Genomic DNA, 16,173 nt, shown 5'->3' on the forward strand with positions numbered 1-16,173 from the left:
GGGTGCCATTCTGAAACGTAATAATAAAAAATGACCTCTCAAAATACCCTGAGGTATAAAACATCACCATGAAAGACCTCAGTTAGTCTAGAAACACTATCTGACCATGGATGGTGCCTGGAAGTTAGAGGAGGTGGGATGGAAAAACAGTTTATCCAGCCTGGTTGTGATGTGATCTTGCTGCATAAAGGAAGAACACAATTTGAATTTTTGAGATGCTGCAGCAGTAAAATCATTCATCAACATGTAAGGCTGTGAGATGGCTTGAATGGAGTCAGCTTCAAACCTTGCACTTGGTCCCAAACACAAATGCTTCCCTACTGAGATATGCTCTGCATGCATAATCAAACACACCTGCACTGAACGCAAACCAGCTTTTAAGCAGGGCTGTTGAAGTCACATTCCAAGCACACGCAGTTTGGGAAGTGGATGTCCAGATAACCAGCTCTAGTTCCCAGATCATGACTGTGTAGCAACTAATGTACTTTTGCTGCTGCTGATTTGATGATTTAACAAACAACAAAGGTTACCTCAACAGAATCAAGGAATCAACTAGGTTGGAAAAGACTTTTAAGATCATTTAAGTCCAATCATTAACCTAACACTGCCAAGTCCACCACTAAACCATGACACTAAGGGCCACATCTGCACATCTTAAATTCCTCCAGGGATGATGATTCCACCAGTTCTGGGGCAGCCTGTTCCAACAGCTGACAGCCCTTCGGTGAGGAAAATGAAGAAATACCTTCCTGATATCCAGTCTAAAACTCCCGTGGCACAGCTTGAGGCTGTTTCTTCTTGTCCTATCCCTTGTTCCTTGGGAGAAGAGACCAGCCACCTCCTGGCTCCATCTTCCTTTCAGGCAGTTGTAGAGAGCGATAAAGTTCCCCCCTGAGCCTTCTCTTCTCTAGAGTAAACCCCCCCAGTTCCCTCAGCTGTTCCTCTTCAGACTTGTGCTTCAGGCCCTTCACAAGCCTGCTGCCCTTCCCTGTACCTGCTCCAGCACCTCTTGTAGTGAGGAGCACAAAACTTCTATTACAGGTTTTCCATTTCAGAATTTTATGCCAACTGCTGTTGCAGAGAGAAACTGATTATTTTCTGGACCAACCACATATCTCATTTTTCACGGAATTTAAGGAGGAGTTGATTAGGCTTGGACAGCTAACTTAGTTATGCAACAATATTATCGTGAGCTTTGCTATTGTGTAGACAACCCATTATATGCATCAGAAATTTTACTTCTAAATATTGCATTTTAGCCATTTAAACACTACTAAGCTAAGGAAAGGTATTTCATGTGAAATGGAATACATTCTTAACTATTTTATCACACCTTTATTGCATTAACGTAGCTTCAGAAACCTCTGTTCTCTGAAACGCTCACCTGATCATGAATGTCAACCATCACTGCATTCTGCTGTGGTGGGTGAGCTGCTGGGTGCAACAGACGAGGAGATACATTCGGTGGACGAAAGGCTCGAGGCTCTTCTATTGCCTGCTGCTGCCCATAAGAGAGATGGTGATAGTTTTCATCCTGGCTAATGGAATTATGTCTAGACAAACGATCCCTCCTTGTTCTCTGACGTCGAACTGGAGGACTGGAAATGCATTAAAAAAATTAGAGATTATATAAATGACACAAATCCTTCTTAATAACTAAAACCACAAGAGTAGTTGTTTTTTTTTTTTACACTTAAGAATTTTACTGAACAGGTTTATTAGATTGGAATAAAACTTCTTAATGGCAAAACTACTAAAAGCCTTAGAGATGACACTTTTTTTCAGCATAGAGGTGCTTAATGGAGTAGCTTAATGCTGTAAATGACATCAGCAGGACAACTTTTACATAAATATTAACCTGTTTAAAAAAAAAAAAGGGCACTTGAATTGACAAAACATGTGCTCAAAAGTCAAGACGACAAAATTTTAAGACATTTCTGTGAATTCAGTCTAGGTGAAAAGCCTTCATTACATGATCGCAGAATTCCAGAGGGTCCTTGCTCCACCTAGGGCACAGAATGGTTGCTCATTTAGTGATGGTGACAAAGCAGCAGACTGAAGAAACAAATCCATTTTCGAGCTGTCACTGGTCATTCCTCATGTAGTTCTGTCCAGATGATCCCAGGAAATTGTGACTGTGGTAATCTTTCGGAGTGGAGAGCAGTCACATAGATGGATTTAGACCAGAGCATCCACTTCTGAGCAACTGATCTATAGGTATAGGATTTAATTATATATTCTATTATGATGTATATAATTGTGTGTATCTTCTGAGCAGAGCTGCTGCTATCTTAAGCTTAGACTCCTGAGACCAGCAGCTCAGGTTCAACACTCAGAATAATGATGCACACAAAAGTACCAAACTCACTATGAGATGTTCTGATCAAGTCAGGTCTCAGTTATTTGGAAAGGGGAAGAACTGAAAGCACAAAAACCATCCTCCATTACTTTCAATACAAGCCTTCCCATCTCCACAACACATATAATACAGGTCCCAGAGGCAACAGCCAACTAAAGAAAGCTACATAGGACAAATGGTTTTACACTTTTGTAACAGGCTGGAGGAACCAAACTGCACTGAAGAAAGGAGGGAGGAAGAAGAAAGGAAGGAGGACAAGTATTTGGAGATGTGATCTTGTCTTCTCCAACAGTATGTGGAAGAGAAAACAGCAGTTTTCACTCTTACTATTCCCATAACTATTACAAAAACCCAAACCAAACCAAACCCCTGAAACCTGTTGGTAAATTCCAGACATTCTTAAGGCCAACTTTCATGCTGCGTTGAACAGATACCCTCTGTGGAAGGGGGAGCATATTACTAGCTATTCAGATGCTACTCTGGCTACATGATAAGATGTCTCAAGCCACTGTTCTGCTCTATTTCACAGGGATCTATCTTATGCCATTACTGCCTGAGAACTGAAAAAATGCTCATTCACAGCAGGTCAGACAGAAGGCATAACATCAGACTGACACAGGCCATTCTTAAAATAAACAAACAACAAATGTATAGTCTTTTTATCTTCACGAATTACCATGAACATACAAGCTGTGCTTTCTTCTAAGCACCAAAAAGGCATATTTAACCTTACTAACGTACTTGCTTTAATCTCAGTCTACTTTCCCACACTTTTTCTTACACTCTCCATCTCTGTACTACTGATACACCTGCTACCTTCTCGTTAAACTGGTATGTAAGTTTTCTAACCACACAGCTATTAATGCAAAAAGATGTTCTACTTTTTTGAGTACTAAGGTTGCTTTAAAGTTGCTATTTCCTGCTATGAAACAGGAATGCTCTGAATACTTTAACATAAAATGTCTATGCAAGGACTTTTGTTTGGAAAAGCTGCAGGGATAGAGGGAAGTTGCAAAAAACAGACCCAATGCTTTGTAAGAACAGAAGTTCTCTAACTGCCCCCAGCACTTAGACCAAGTAGCTTCTCATAAAACTATTCCTACTGCTGTCTTTCCTCAAAGTCTGGCTTTACTTTTCTATGAACCCCCAATGATGAGGAAGCAGCCAGCAAAAGCTGGGATTACTTCTGGAGTGAGAGAAGTGAGACGGATCCTCTTGAAAAAAGGAAGTGTTTGTTTTTGTGCTTTTGGGATGTATTTCTTTGTGGGTTTTTTTTGTTTTGGTTTGATTTTTTTTTGTTATTGTTTGCTTGTTTTTCCCTTGCAGAATTACAAAGAAACTACTTTTAATTCAGAAAAATTCAGAGCATCCAGATACATAGCTCTACAAGCTTCCCAAATGATTGGAAACTACTCCAGTAGAATTGTCAAGACATGGGACTAAAAATATTACTTAACATCAGTAAGTAACTTGCGCTTGAAGTCCTTAATACCCACAAAAACCATAGCTTCCAATTTTACACGCACAGTACAAACTTGGTAAATGATTGGTTAAAACAAAGACAGGATGGAAGTGGTGGAAAACTGCAGGCATTCCTACCCTGAGGCAAGAAGAGCCATCTAAAGGTACCCAGAACTGCAGAGTTAGTGTTTGCACATCTTAGCATTTCCTGACAAGGGTCATTTCTTTACAGCAACATAGTCTTACAAGTCCTTTAGTTCAGAATTACATTCAAGACAAGGAAGAAAGGAAGCACAGAAAAAGGTGAGGCACAGCAATAGCACAGATTTCCCCATTTCACAATGACTAATAAAGGTAAGTTGGAAGGGCCTCCTCTGTTTCATACAGGCATGCATTATGTTTTTACATTCATAATTTATCTGTATCGTAAGTAGTTGGACAAAAATAACATTATTTCTGCAAATTCATACCAGAAGCCTACTTTTCTAAACACAGTGTTTATATGCTTAAAAAGAATCTGAAAAAAAAAATCCCACAATGAATTTGGGCACTCTTTTGCTAGCCACAGTACAAACCCCCTAACACAAAAGAGATAATGTCTGAGTAGTAACCCAGACAATGAAAAAAATCCAGATGATAAAAACCAGCACAGCCTGTGATGACCAACAGGAGTGAACTGGTAGGACAACAGTTAATGCTGGTGACGGTGGGTCAGCGTGATGTCCACACCACATAACACTGCAGAGCTTTTCTTTGCACGTGCCCTAGTCTGTTCCCTTGAGCTGAATGACCATTTACAACTGGAGTGCACCTTTCATCTTACCTTCATCTGAGAAACTCTAAGACCAGTCTGTGATCGAAGGAGAGAAAACAAGCCAAAGAAAAGGGGAAACTGGCTTCAAAAGCACATGCATAACCTCATCTAAAGCATTAACAACAGATGGACTCACAATGATCTCAAGGAATCACGATCTGCTCCATGAGAATCATTATTAGTTTTTATATGGCCCCAGAGCATTCTAAGACTCAAAAAGACTCCTGGAAAATGAGAGTCACATATGTGTTGTTTGCCTTATCGATCTTGTTCCAGGAGAGGAGACTGGCTGCAGTACTATCCTGGAACTGATCTAGAGCCAACTCAGATGCGACAGTGCAACCAAGCTAAATACATGCTCTGATAAAGCACAGGGGAACATTAATCTTCTGCACATCTCATTCTTTTCCTCCATCCCACAGTACATCTGAACTGTCGAGATTCAGCTGCTTGGCATTTACCTTGTTATGCACTATATTCACTCTGCAGGAGACATTAATGAACATTGCAAAGAAATTTAGGTAGGCTGGCTGGACATCAAAAGAAGTCAAATACAGCAAGTTCTAGGCATCTCAGTTCAAACCATTTTAAGGTTAAAACTACTGTGGATTAAATTTAGTTTGCCAATGACACCAAGCTGTGTGGTTCGGTTGATACGCTGGAGGGAAGGAATGCCATCCAGAGGGACCTCGACACGCTTGTAAGGTGGGCTGATGCCAACCTTATGAAGTTTAACCATGACAAGTGCAAGGTCCTATACCCGGGTCAGAGCAATCCCAGGCACAGCTACAGGTTGGGCAGGGGGGTGTTGGTTGATGAGAAAATGAACATGAGCTGGCTTCAGGGTGCGCTCGCAGCCCAGAAAGCCAACTGTATCCTGGGCTGCATCAAAAGGAGCGTGACCAGCGGGTTGAAGAAGGTGATCCTGCCCCTCTACTCTGCTCTCATGAGACCTCACTTGCAAGTATTACATGCAGTTCTGGTGTCTTCAACATAAAAAGGACATGGAACTGTTGGAACAAGCCCAGAGGAGGCCACGAGGATGGTCAGGGGACTGGAGCACCCCCCGTATGAAGACGGGCTGAGAAAGCTGGGGCTGTTCAGCCTGGAGAAGAGAAGGCTGCGTGGAGACCTCATAGCAGCCGTCCAGTATCTGAAGGGGGCCTATAGGGGGATGCTGGGGAGGGATTCTTCATCAGGTACTGTAGTGACAGGACAAGGGGTAACGGGTTAAAACTTAAATGGGAAGTTCAGATTGGATATAAGGAGGAAATTCTTTACTGTGAGGGTGGTGAGGCACTAGAATGGGCTGCCCAGAGAAGGCTGTGAATGCTCCATCCCTGGTGGTGTTCAAGGCCAGGCTGGACAGAGCTTTGGGTGGCATGGTTTAGTGTGAGATGTTCCTGCCCATGGCAGGGGGGTTGGAACTTAATGATCTTAAGGTCATTTCCAACCCTAACTATTCTAGGATTCTATAAATGCCCCTGCAGAGCATCCCTAAACCGCACAGAAGGCCTGATCTTCTGTCTTCACAATAACCCTGCAAGTTCACAATTTAACCTCTTTCTGATGTCTGACAAGCTGCTTCAAGAGCTGTGTATTTTGAATGCCACTCACTGAAAGGTTTCATACTCATGGACTTGAAGCAAAGATAAAAAACCAGCAAGTTTTAAGGTCTCTTGCCTCAAAACCATCCTGACTGATCATGGTTGACAAATCTGATTTGGAGGATCAGAAGAAAACCAGTTATATATTTCTTAGGTCTAGCATTTCATATTCATGAAGCAGACACTTTAATTTTGTACAGACCAAGCCACAATATTTCTTTGAAGCAAATCAGAGAGATGGTGTGTTTGATTAGATGACCCAGCATTTTTGAGGCAGAATATGAGGCAATGAAAACTTGTGTTTTGGGTTACTAGTTTAATCAGAATAGTAAAGAAGTCTGTTGTTTTAAGCTTTCCTATACTATCAGCCGTCGAGGCACCAGTTCACCCTGGCCATCCACGTCCACTGGAACTTCTTCGATAACCTCTGTTTAGAGAGGTTATTGAAAGCCACAGGCTAAAACCAGCATGAAAATCTAACTCCTATTATATGTATGTGAATCACTCACCCCAGAAATGACACTGTGTTAACCTCCCCCCAGCACCCCTCATTTCTGTTTAGATTGTTCGTATATGTGGGAACAATTGTGAGTGCAGTGAGAATCACAGTACTGCATCAACAGCTCTGAATCTCTTCAGAAGTACCTGATGAGAAAGTTTTTTCTTGTACTTTTCTAAAGTGCAGAGTGAATCAGGCTCATGATTAAAAATGTTAATGACCACCTCCTTCCTGGAGTTGACTACTCACACCAATCACACTTCCAGTAACTTTTCAGCTACAACTAACAACTTACAGTTCAAAGAAGTGTTAATGTGTTTACCACGTTTGATTTAGTCAGTGATGGCTGAAATACACCTCCCTTGAGCTGAAATCAGGAAGAGTAGGAAACTGTCCCCCAATCTACACAGTTTGCTTACCTCCTCCTGTTTCGTGCCGGTGTGTTGCATCGTTCCCCTGAGAAGTGGTGTTGGCTGGGCCGAGCCAAAGGCGGCTGCCTGTTTGGTGCCATCTCCCATGGTCGCATTGGTGGTGATGGAGCTGGTGATGCTGCTGAATAGTCAAAGACTGAATGGGAAAGGCGCTGTCGCTTTGGACTGGGACTGTCTTCACTCTATGCCAGTTAAAAACAAACAAAACAAAACCAAAACCCACCTCCAGATGAGTGAATTACACTCCACATTTCAGTATTGCTTTGCAGCTAGCATCACGAGTGACTTACTGAAGACTGCACTAAAGCACCACAAAATTGAACACTCTCAAGAAGTTGCCTATTTATTATCTTTATAACACAACTTGGTGATGGCTCCCTAACCCCTAAGAGGATTACTACTAAATCATATTTTAGCAGCATTAAAAGATAAAAATTCTAACATCCATACAAAACTATGTAAGAGAGGAGAGTAACATGAAGAAAATAAGGCATACCCTATTTTACATCCTCTTCTACCATGGCATTTATAGGCTACAGAAGCATGAAAAAAATATAGAGTCTTCAAAACAGTGCAATCCGTACATGTCAGTGAGCAGATGCCATGCAGATCTTGCATTCTGTATTGCTTCCCTCTCCTTTCAGGTCTGTACTTAAGAGAGTTCATACAGACATCTGTATTTATTTTACAGAGTTAAAATAGTACTGCAGCCTATTTTAACTCTGCTATCTCAGTACAGTGGTGTTTCATGCTTCTACTTATTCATCATTAAAAGTACTTACACATAACCTGAAAATAAAATAATGACCGATCTGTGGCTAAGTCTGTGTACCTCACTAGAATTCTGTCGGCACTGGACAGTGCCTGAAGTTTTAGGTGCTAGTAATATGAGTAATGGCCATAGGTCTCAGCTCTTTTGTCCTGCATATCTTCACAACTGCCCTCACCACCGAAATTTCTCACAGGTTCCACATCTGGGCTTTTGCTTATATGGACGACTTCCTCCTCTACCACCCAAGCTCTAGGTACCTTGCTAGAGTTAGCCACACTGTCTGCAATTTTCTTCAAGCAGTAGGAGTCCGTATCAACTATGGTAAACACACTCCTTCTCCTGTTCATGAAATCAAGTATCTGGGTTATCTGATTAAAGACAGAACTGTAGGAATTCCAGAAGATCAACAGATGAAGACTCATCAAGTAATCAAGAAGATCCAATTAAGATCTCCTCCATGTCATATTCTCAGTTGGTTCTGAACACAACCACCTCTCCCCTTCACTACTGAATCCTCAAATAGAGCTGTCATTCTTCTCAAAAGATCCTGACTCTGAATCCAGCAGCAAATGCAATAAATGTCCCTGCCCTTCAACCCACTATTTTGTCAAAATTATCACACACCATGCTGTTAACAAGCATAAATGTAAATACAGAACAATAAAAGTTCTACCCAATTCACCAACTGAACACACAAGAACTAAAAGCAACACAGGAACCTCCACAGTGGATCCACCCTCAAGTCCAAACATCACAGACTTCTATGACAGAAAACTCCAGCAGCAAGCCAAATCACGGTATTCTCCTACTCTCCAACATGTCCACTCAACCCCCCATTTCCATTTCAGCCCACCACAGCACTATTTCAATTAACCAAAATGACCCCAGACATCTGATGCACAGAAAAATGAACTTGTCTGCAATGGCTTTATGTTCCTAACCTGTCCTCTCAGAGCCCAATAACACACAGGTTGTTAAAGATGCTATTTCAGATTTACTTGTAGACCAGTCTATGGACATCTTCTGATTGTTGGCTCTGCAGGGGCTGATCATCTTCTGAATACTCTCAGTTGCTTCTTGGTAAGTTACCACTCACATACATATAATTGTCAATTTTCTTTCCAAAGCAAGCATGCTCTTCTTTACCACCTGAAAGTTTTGTGCAGGTGTTTAACTGAAAAAGATACATTTCTTCTCTCTCGACCTGTGGCCATTTTAACTAAATTCCAGTCCTTTTCAAATACTTTAACACAAACTGTAGTTTTCCCCTATTATACCTTATCTCAATGAATCACTAGTAAAGCTTCCTTCCCACTTCCTGTGCACCTCCTCACTGGCAAAGCACCAGTGACTGAAAAGTCCTTGATCAGGGTAAGCATTACGTAGCAGGAACTAAAACATTGCTGTGTTACCAGCATTGTTCTCAGACTAAATCTGTAACACAGCATTGCACCAGCTACTAGGAAGGAGAAAAATAACTGTTACATCTACCCTGCAGCCCACAAAGACCTTTATAATATAAGTAAGGAACAGAAAAGGGTAAAAAAGAAGCAGCAACCCCAACAAAAGCATAAAGTAAGCAGGGGTGTCCATTTTTAATTCTACATCTAATCAGAGAGATGTAGAACTATCAACATGTTTTTAAGGAAACAGGCTGACAATGGATGCATCTGCTTGTGGCTCAATCTCTTTTGAACTCGACTAACTGCACTGGGACATTTTAGAGGAAAATAGTTCAAAATGAATGTGTGCACACGGGGGTTCCGCAAAGTACATACCCAGCCAAAGCGCGACTTTTCCCTCAGGTGTTCAGCACCACAAAACCGGTGGAAGAGATCTCTGACAAGTGCCATGAGAGCAAAACTACTGTGAAAGTATGAGTTTTGTGACATTTCAGAGAATTTCACCAGCGGACAAATCATAAGGGCACTGTGCAACATTTGTTCTGCCATTCAGATGTGCTTAGCTCTGCTATTCAGAGCTGCTTATTTAATCTGTTTCACTGATGTGACAGAATGAGTTAGAGAGAAGGATGATTTATGGCACAAGTTGGAGCTTTCAGGATGGGAGTTTTTATATCCTGATGATTCAAGTCCACTCAAAGAGAAACATAAGTCATAAACCCACAGCTAAATAAGGTATGCTGGGGTCTTGGAAGTGCACAAGGAAAAGTCAAACAGGAAGAAAACACCAGGTTTAGGGAAGCTGGCATTAAATGAAACACCAATGTAACAAAAGGTACACTGCTGTCTTGCCACATTCCACAGCTGTCTTGGACTGGGGATCTTCCACTGCTACTGCCCCAATTTAAATCTGACACCTTTCACTCCCTGCCCTAATACGCCCTGCCCTGAAGAAAACAGTGTACTTTGGAGAAGCAGTTCTTGAATAATTTTTCCCTTTTGTTCGTGTGGAGTGCACCATTTCAAAGACAGTGGAGATGCAAACTGCTAAGCAGTTAGCCTTTACCATCACTCCAAATCCCTCACACAGCTATTGCAAACCCCATAATAAGCGTAATTGCCCTCTGCAGTAAGCAACACTACTTTTACCCAAAATTGTTTCCCATTATAAAGCAAATAAAGATAAAATAATTTTTGAAAATGCATGTAAGTATAGATTTAAAATGTAATTATGTCTTTTTTTTGTACTGAAAAAGAAGTAACCTGAAACTAAGCCAGATTTATCTGCAAACAATGTGAAAAAAAAACAACACAAACCTAAACTCAAGTAAGATTTGGTGATTTATCTTTGTTTTTATTAAGAAACCAATTTGCATGTGATGATTCTAGCAAGGTAATACTAGAATGTGGGAAAGCAGAGGGAGCTAATGAGAGACATAACTTGTAGAACCTAAGATTTGTTTTCATGTCATTTTCAACAAGCATGTTCAACAAACATGGAGTATCTACTATTGCCAGTATAATTTTGCAATCTATGTTATATTGGTCATTAAGTTCAGTAGTTTATTCGTGGAGTATGATACTTCCAGCAATGACAGCAGCTCCACAAATCTCCAAACCACTCTATTTGCGTCTTGCTAATATTCAAAACATTCTCTGGGATTACTGCTGCTTATCACAGCTATTGTGCCATGTATTTTTCTCCTGCCCAGCAAACAGCAAGAGTAGAATGTCTGGCACCTATCAAGATTATTGTATGGAGCTTTTAATAAACAAGGTAAAAGCCTTATTTTAGGTATTAATTCAACAAAAAGAGCACGATGAACAGAAACTTAGATTACTTCATCTTTAAAGGCAACTATGTCAGAACAAAGGCATTAGATTGCTGCTAGTAAAAGAAGCAACTTACGCCAAGAAGCTAAAACCTACAATCTCATCCCCAAATGTCATCCTGTCACAAGCATCTCCAGTATTCTGCCCCGTTTTCATCTGTATGCTGTAGAAACTCTCACAGCGTAATGGCAATAAAGGTGATTAAACAGTATGCCTGCTTGTAAAATACCCTTTAAATGAAACATACTAATAATTAGAAATGGTTTGTTAAACCTCTGTATATTTCTTTCATTTGCGAAAGACTAAATATTTTCACCAACACAACACCCTTTGAGGTGTTTCTTTTCCATTCTCCCTTTCCAATCAAATTATAAAGACTGCATACACTGAAACAAGGAGGCACAAAAGTACAAAATGTAATCAGTTCTAAGTAATGTTAAGTTTGGTGGCTTTGTAATGGAAAATAACTGTGGTGCTTGAAGGTAACTGACAGAGTTTCAGGACCTCAGTACAAAAGGTGTGAGAAAAGCAGAATAGAAGGACAGGACCTGGGGATGGGGAGTATCTGGGACTAGCAGATGTCCAGGGTGGGCACAGATAAACTAACTGATAAGTAAAAGGACAGGATGATTGCTATGCTTGAGGTGTTAATAAACCCATTAAGCTGGTGTAAGCATCTACTCGGGAGTATCCCGGACTAGCCGATGTCCAGGATGAGAGCAGTTTAACTGATAAGCAGAAGGCCAGGATGATTGCTATGTCTGTAATGTTAATTAAGCTTGTTGGGAAAAGTAAACGACCCTTAAAGACCACCATATTTTTGTATGCATGCCGGAAACTTCTTGGAAAATGATCTCATATGCTCAGTGACCATATAAGGATGACCTGTACAGCAATTCGGGGACACACGTTAGGAGGAGCTATCCCCCGTGTCTCCCGGCGTCGCAATAAAGAATACCTGCTTGTCAACTTGAAACTGCTGGCAAATTTGTTCCTGGAGTTTTCTCCAAATCAACAGAGACACACACACACAGATGACCAACCAACACAGAAGGGAATTATTACCAAAACAATTGCTGACCATATCTGAAAGTCACTCTTCTCTCCAACCCTTTTTGCACGTTTTCACTTAATGGTCCTGGCAAACACAAGACGAAACTACTCCATACCCTGTTGTGGTTTAAGTCCAGCTGGTAAGTTAGCACCACACAGCTGCTTGCTCAGCCCCTTCTACTCCCTCCCCAGGCTGGGATAAAGAGGAGAATCGGAAGAACATAAACCCCACAGAGATGAGAATAGTCCAATAACTAAACTACTACTACTAATGAGGTAAATAACAAGGGGAGAGAATATAAAACTAAAAAGTGAAAGGAAAAAAAAAAACAACAATCAACACAAGTGATGCACAATACCGTTGCTTACCACCTGCTGACCAATACTCAGACCGACTTGAGCAGCGATCTGGGCCTTCCGGGTGACTCCCCCCCATATACTGGGCATGATGCGCTGTGGTATGGAATACCCCTTTAGCTAGTTTGGGTCAGGTGTCCTGTCTCTGCTCCCTCCTGGCTTCTTGTGCACCTCCTCACTCACAGAGGATGAGAGACTGAAAAGTCCTTGCTCAGGGTAAGTGCTACTGAGCAAGAACTAAACCTTACCAGTGTGTTATCAGCATTTTTTCTCAGACTAAATTCGTAACACAGCACTGCACAGCTACTAGGGAGGAGAAAAATAACTATTACAGCTGCACCTGGGAGATACCCTCAATTTCAAATGTAGGGGACAAACTACATCTACCCACAGTCCACAAAGACCTTTATAAGTAAACTAATACTCAGAGAGAATTTTCAAGCATAGCCTTTTCCTTAGATTTTTTTACACAGTAAGCACAGTCTGATGGATATACCTCACATAACCCTGCCAGGGTGACTGGAAATCTGCAGCTGCATGTTTCCTCTTCATGAACACATACAACTGCATGAAAAGGCAATTATTTTTCCCAAGAAACATGACATTAATAAACATTTTCAAATGTTACTATAGGTATATCTAACGGACTAGTAAACAGAGCATTTTACACACTGCACCTGCAAGCAATCTATACAGTTCCAACAACAGCGATCTGATTTCCACTCCACTAAAGCTCTGATCATACCTACAATAGCAGCACATTCCTGGGCTGAACAGTTGCATCCAAATGCAGTGGCTTATTCACAGGCCAGGACTAAGCTCAGTTTAAGTACGTAATACAGCTCAGGTCTAGTAAGGTCTGGAAGAGCTGTGCCCCAGGACACTAGAACCAAGACAAAAGTCACTATGCGACTGGATGGAGTTATCAAGGCCCAGAGAATCTTCTTAAGTCTCATGCCATCTCACCCCAGAAACCAGCAGAGGAAGAAGTCTAACTTAGGTCTGACATTACAAGATAGAGTTTACAGGCGAGTTCACTGCAGACCTGCATTTAACTGACCTTTTGCTCTTGGAAGTGCAGTGTAATTGAGATTTTTTTGTCAGGAGGTGCCTCCACATCCCAGCATGTCCGGGCAACATGGTTCTTCCAGTATCCAACCATTCACCTAACCTGTCATTAGTATTGACAACGAAGAAGTATGAAAGATGTCATCTCTTCACCAGTCTGTCCCTCGCAAAACCACAAGAACCCATCAACTAGTTCCAAGAGAAATCAGTCAATGTCTAAAAAAAAAACCAACAACCTATTCCGACACCATTTATGAGAAAAAGTTCAGTGTCTGGTAAAGAGAGAAGCAGCTATTCCCACTGAGGAAAACAAACCACCTCAACTGTTATATACTGTAATAAACAAATCCTCACTGAGCAGTCAGGATGTAAAAATGTACACACAAAAAAAATGTACATGCAATTATAAATTAATGCAGGATGGGTATCGCAGACAGAGCTCTGGTCTCTACTGTAATCTGTGTATCAGAGAAATGGGAGCACAATCAAGCTGCAGAGAATACTGGAGCCTGGTTTCCAAACACGTTTTATTTCCACTGAAAGAATGGCAGCAGGGTATTTCCACAGTTACTGCACATGAATGCTCCTGTTAAAGTCCTCTACATAAAACTCAGGAATGGTTAATGGTTGGACTTGATGATCTTAAAGGTCTCTTCTAACCTAAATAACTCTATGAAAGAGAGAAAATTTACACAGTATTTGGTAAAAGGAACACAATTTGTAAAATAAGAACAGCACTACCAATGGCATAAAGAGGATGCAAGTCCATTTAATTTTTGGGTTTCAGAGATACAATGGTATGTATCAATTAGACTGCTTCTGTACCTAACCACTGTACCAAACCCACTTACCAGTAGCTTTTCCGAGCTGTCCCTAATTCACTGATGTTCAATGGGATTAATTCATCTGATTGGCAAGCACAATGGACAATGTTGCTCTTCAGCGACCAGAACTGACAATGAATCCTCCAGACAACATGTTTTTGCAAAAAACCTGAGGCATGTGATTGCGAACTGCATACCAATAGCATATGCCATATTCCATCAAAGGTACCTCTTCATTTTATTTATGATCAGAACACACTAATAACCTGAACACTGAATTTGCTGTTTATTTGGCATCAGGCTGACAAGCCATTCCCAAGGTCTTCTCTGTGTTAGTTCCTTCTGACATGCAAGTGTTTAGGATATGCAAGAAACATTTACTAAACCTAAACTGTTCAAGTTTCCCACAGTAAGTATTTTCAACAATCTTAAGAATTTGATTGTTAGGCAACAATTTCTTGTAAAAAATGCTGGAATACTTCCTTTGCTGCATGTGAATTTAAAACACAGAAAACCATTAAAAGGGTGTAAAAATCTCAGTATCCTATCTGGCACACTCATCAGCAAAAAGAAAACGAGCAAACTGTGTTTAGTAGTACTACACCTTCCTCATTTTCAAGTTCTACTGCTCATACAAAAAGGTCAGGGCAAGCCACAATGCATGTATAATATTTGAAACATTTCATTTCCTAAAACTGAAGTGAGTTTAAGAATCAAGGAAACACCCTGTCATCTCGAAGTTATTCAAATAGAATCTGAGCACTACTTGCTACTGCTTACAGCATTTGCTGCATGCAAACAAGAATCCGTTGAAATGTGAAAAGAATTTTAAATAATTTTTTATAAAAATGAAAGCCATTTCAATGCCGCTAAATTATTTAAAAAAAAAAGGAAAAAAAAAAAAGATGGTATTTATTTTTATATTGCATCAAGGTGTTTTTTCCAGATACTGATCATTACCTCTCATAATCCAAACACCAAATGAACTTCAATAAGGGAAAAACCCCTCAGCTATACCACCCTCTTTATTAAAGAACAAAGTTGTTGTAAAACTAATAATTTTATTTTAGAATCCCAATTTATGGACTGAATTTTGAACTGAACTTTGTCTGTGGTGTGGGTGATAGTAAATGAAAAGAGCACTGTTCCTGCAGCTGTCTTCTGCAGTTGACATGCTCTGTGGTAGTCAGCAAAACCTGTCACATAGGTTTAGTGTATTTTTAAGCCTTCTTACTTAAACAAAAGTTATGCAACAAATAGTACTAGTATCCAATCAATTTTTTTTTTTTCTATTCTCAATTTATCATTTCCTACCACTTCAAGTTGCCTGCCAAGATCTGAGTTAAAGCGTCCATGTTTTGACACCAATACCCCTAACACAATACAGAAAATACCATTTCAGGTGATGGTGCCAACAGTCCTGAATTCCTGTTTTGGTATGTAAATAGAACAGAAGATTAAGTTTTAAATTAAAATCATGCTTTTCTGTTTATAGAAAACGGGCTAATTTCCCTATATACAAGGCTGAAACACATTAAATTCAGCACATGTACCATTCAAATATGTTCATCACTATGAAGAAATTACTTCAAATGTCATAAAATATACTAAAATACTGATATACTTACAATGATGCCAGGGCAAGAGGAAACAGGTGACATCAAGACAAGGTGTTCAGATAAATCCAGACTT

At 40.5% G+C, this 16,173-nt stretch overlaps 1 protein-coding gene across 3 annotated transcripts in view; it reads right to left on the reverse strand.

The window, feature by feature from the left end:
- RNF38 (ring finger protein 38) overlaps positions 1-16,173 on the reverse strand; it is an 83,378-nt gene that overhangs the window by 21,576 nt on the left and 45,629 nt on the right. For 2 of the 3 annotated variants that reach the window (XM_061478770.1, XM_061478772.1), the window contains exons 3-4: positions 7,160-7,353; positions 1,385-1,598 (exon numbers count right to left, since the gene is read on the reverse strand). In XM_061478770.1, the coding sequence (XP_061334754.1) occupies positions 1,385-1,598; positions 7,160-7,353 (408 nt within the window). Of the gene's footprint in view, positions 1-1,384; positions 1,599-7,159; positions 7,354-13,649; positions 13,874-16,173 lie in introns of those variants that run through there. The other variant, XM_061478771.1, reaches the window with a different exon arrangement.

The sequence above is a fragment of the Pezoporus flaviventris genome, unplaced genomic scaffold (assembly GCF_033815535.1).
Source record: "Pezoporus flaviventris isolate CSIRO_AGI_PZ_B2104156 unplaced genomic scaffold, CSIRO_AGI_Pfla_v1 ptg000131l, whole genome shotgun sequence".
NCBI lineage: Eukaryota > Metazoa > Chordata > Aves > Psittaciformes > Psittacidae > Pezoporus > Pezoporus flaviventris.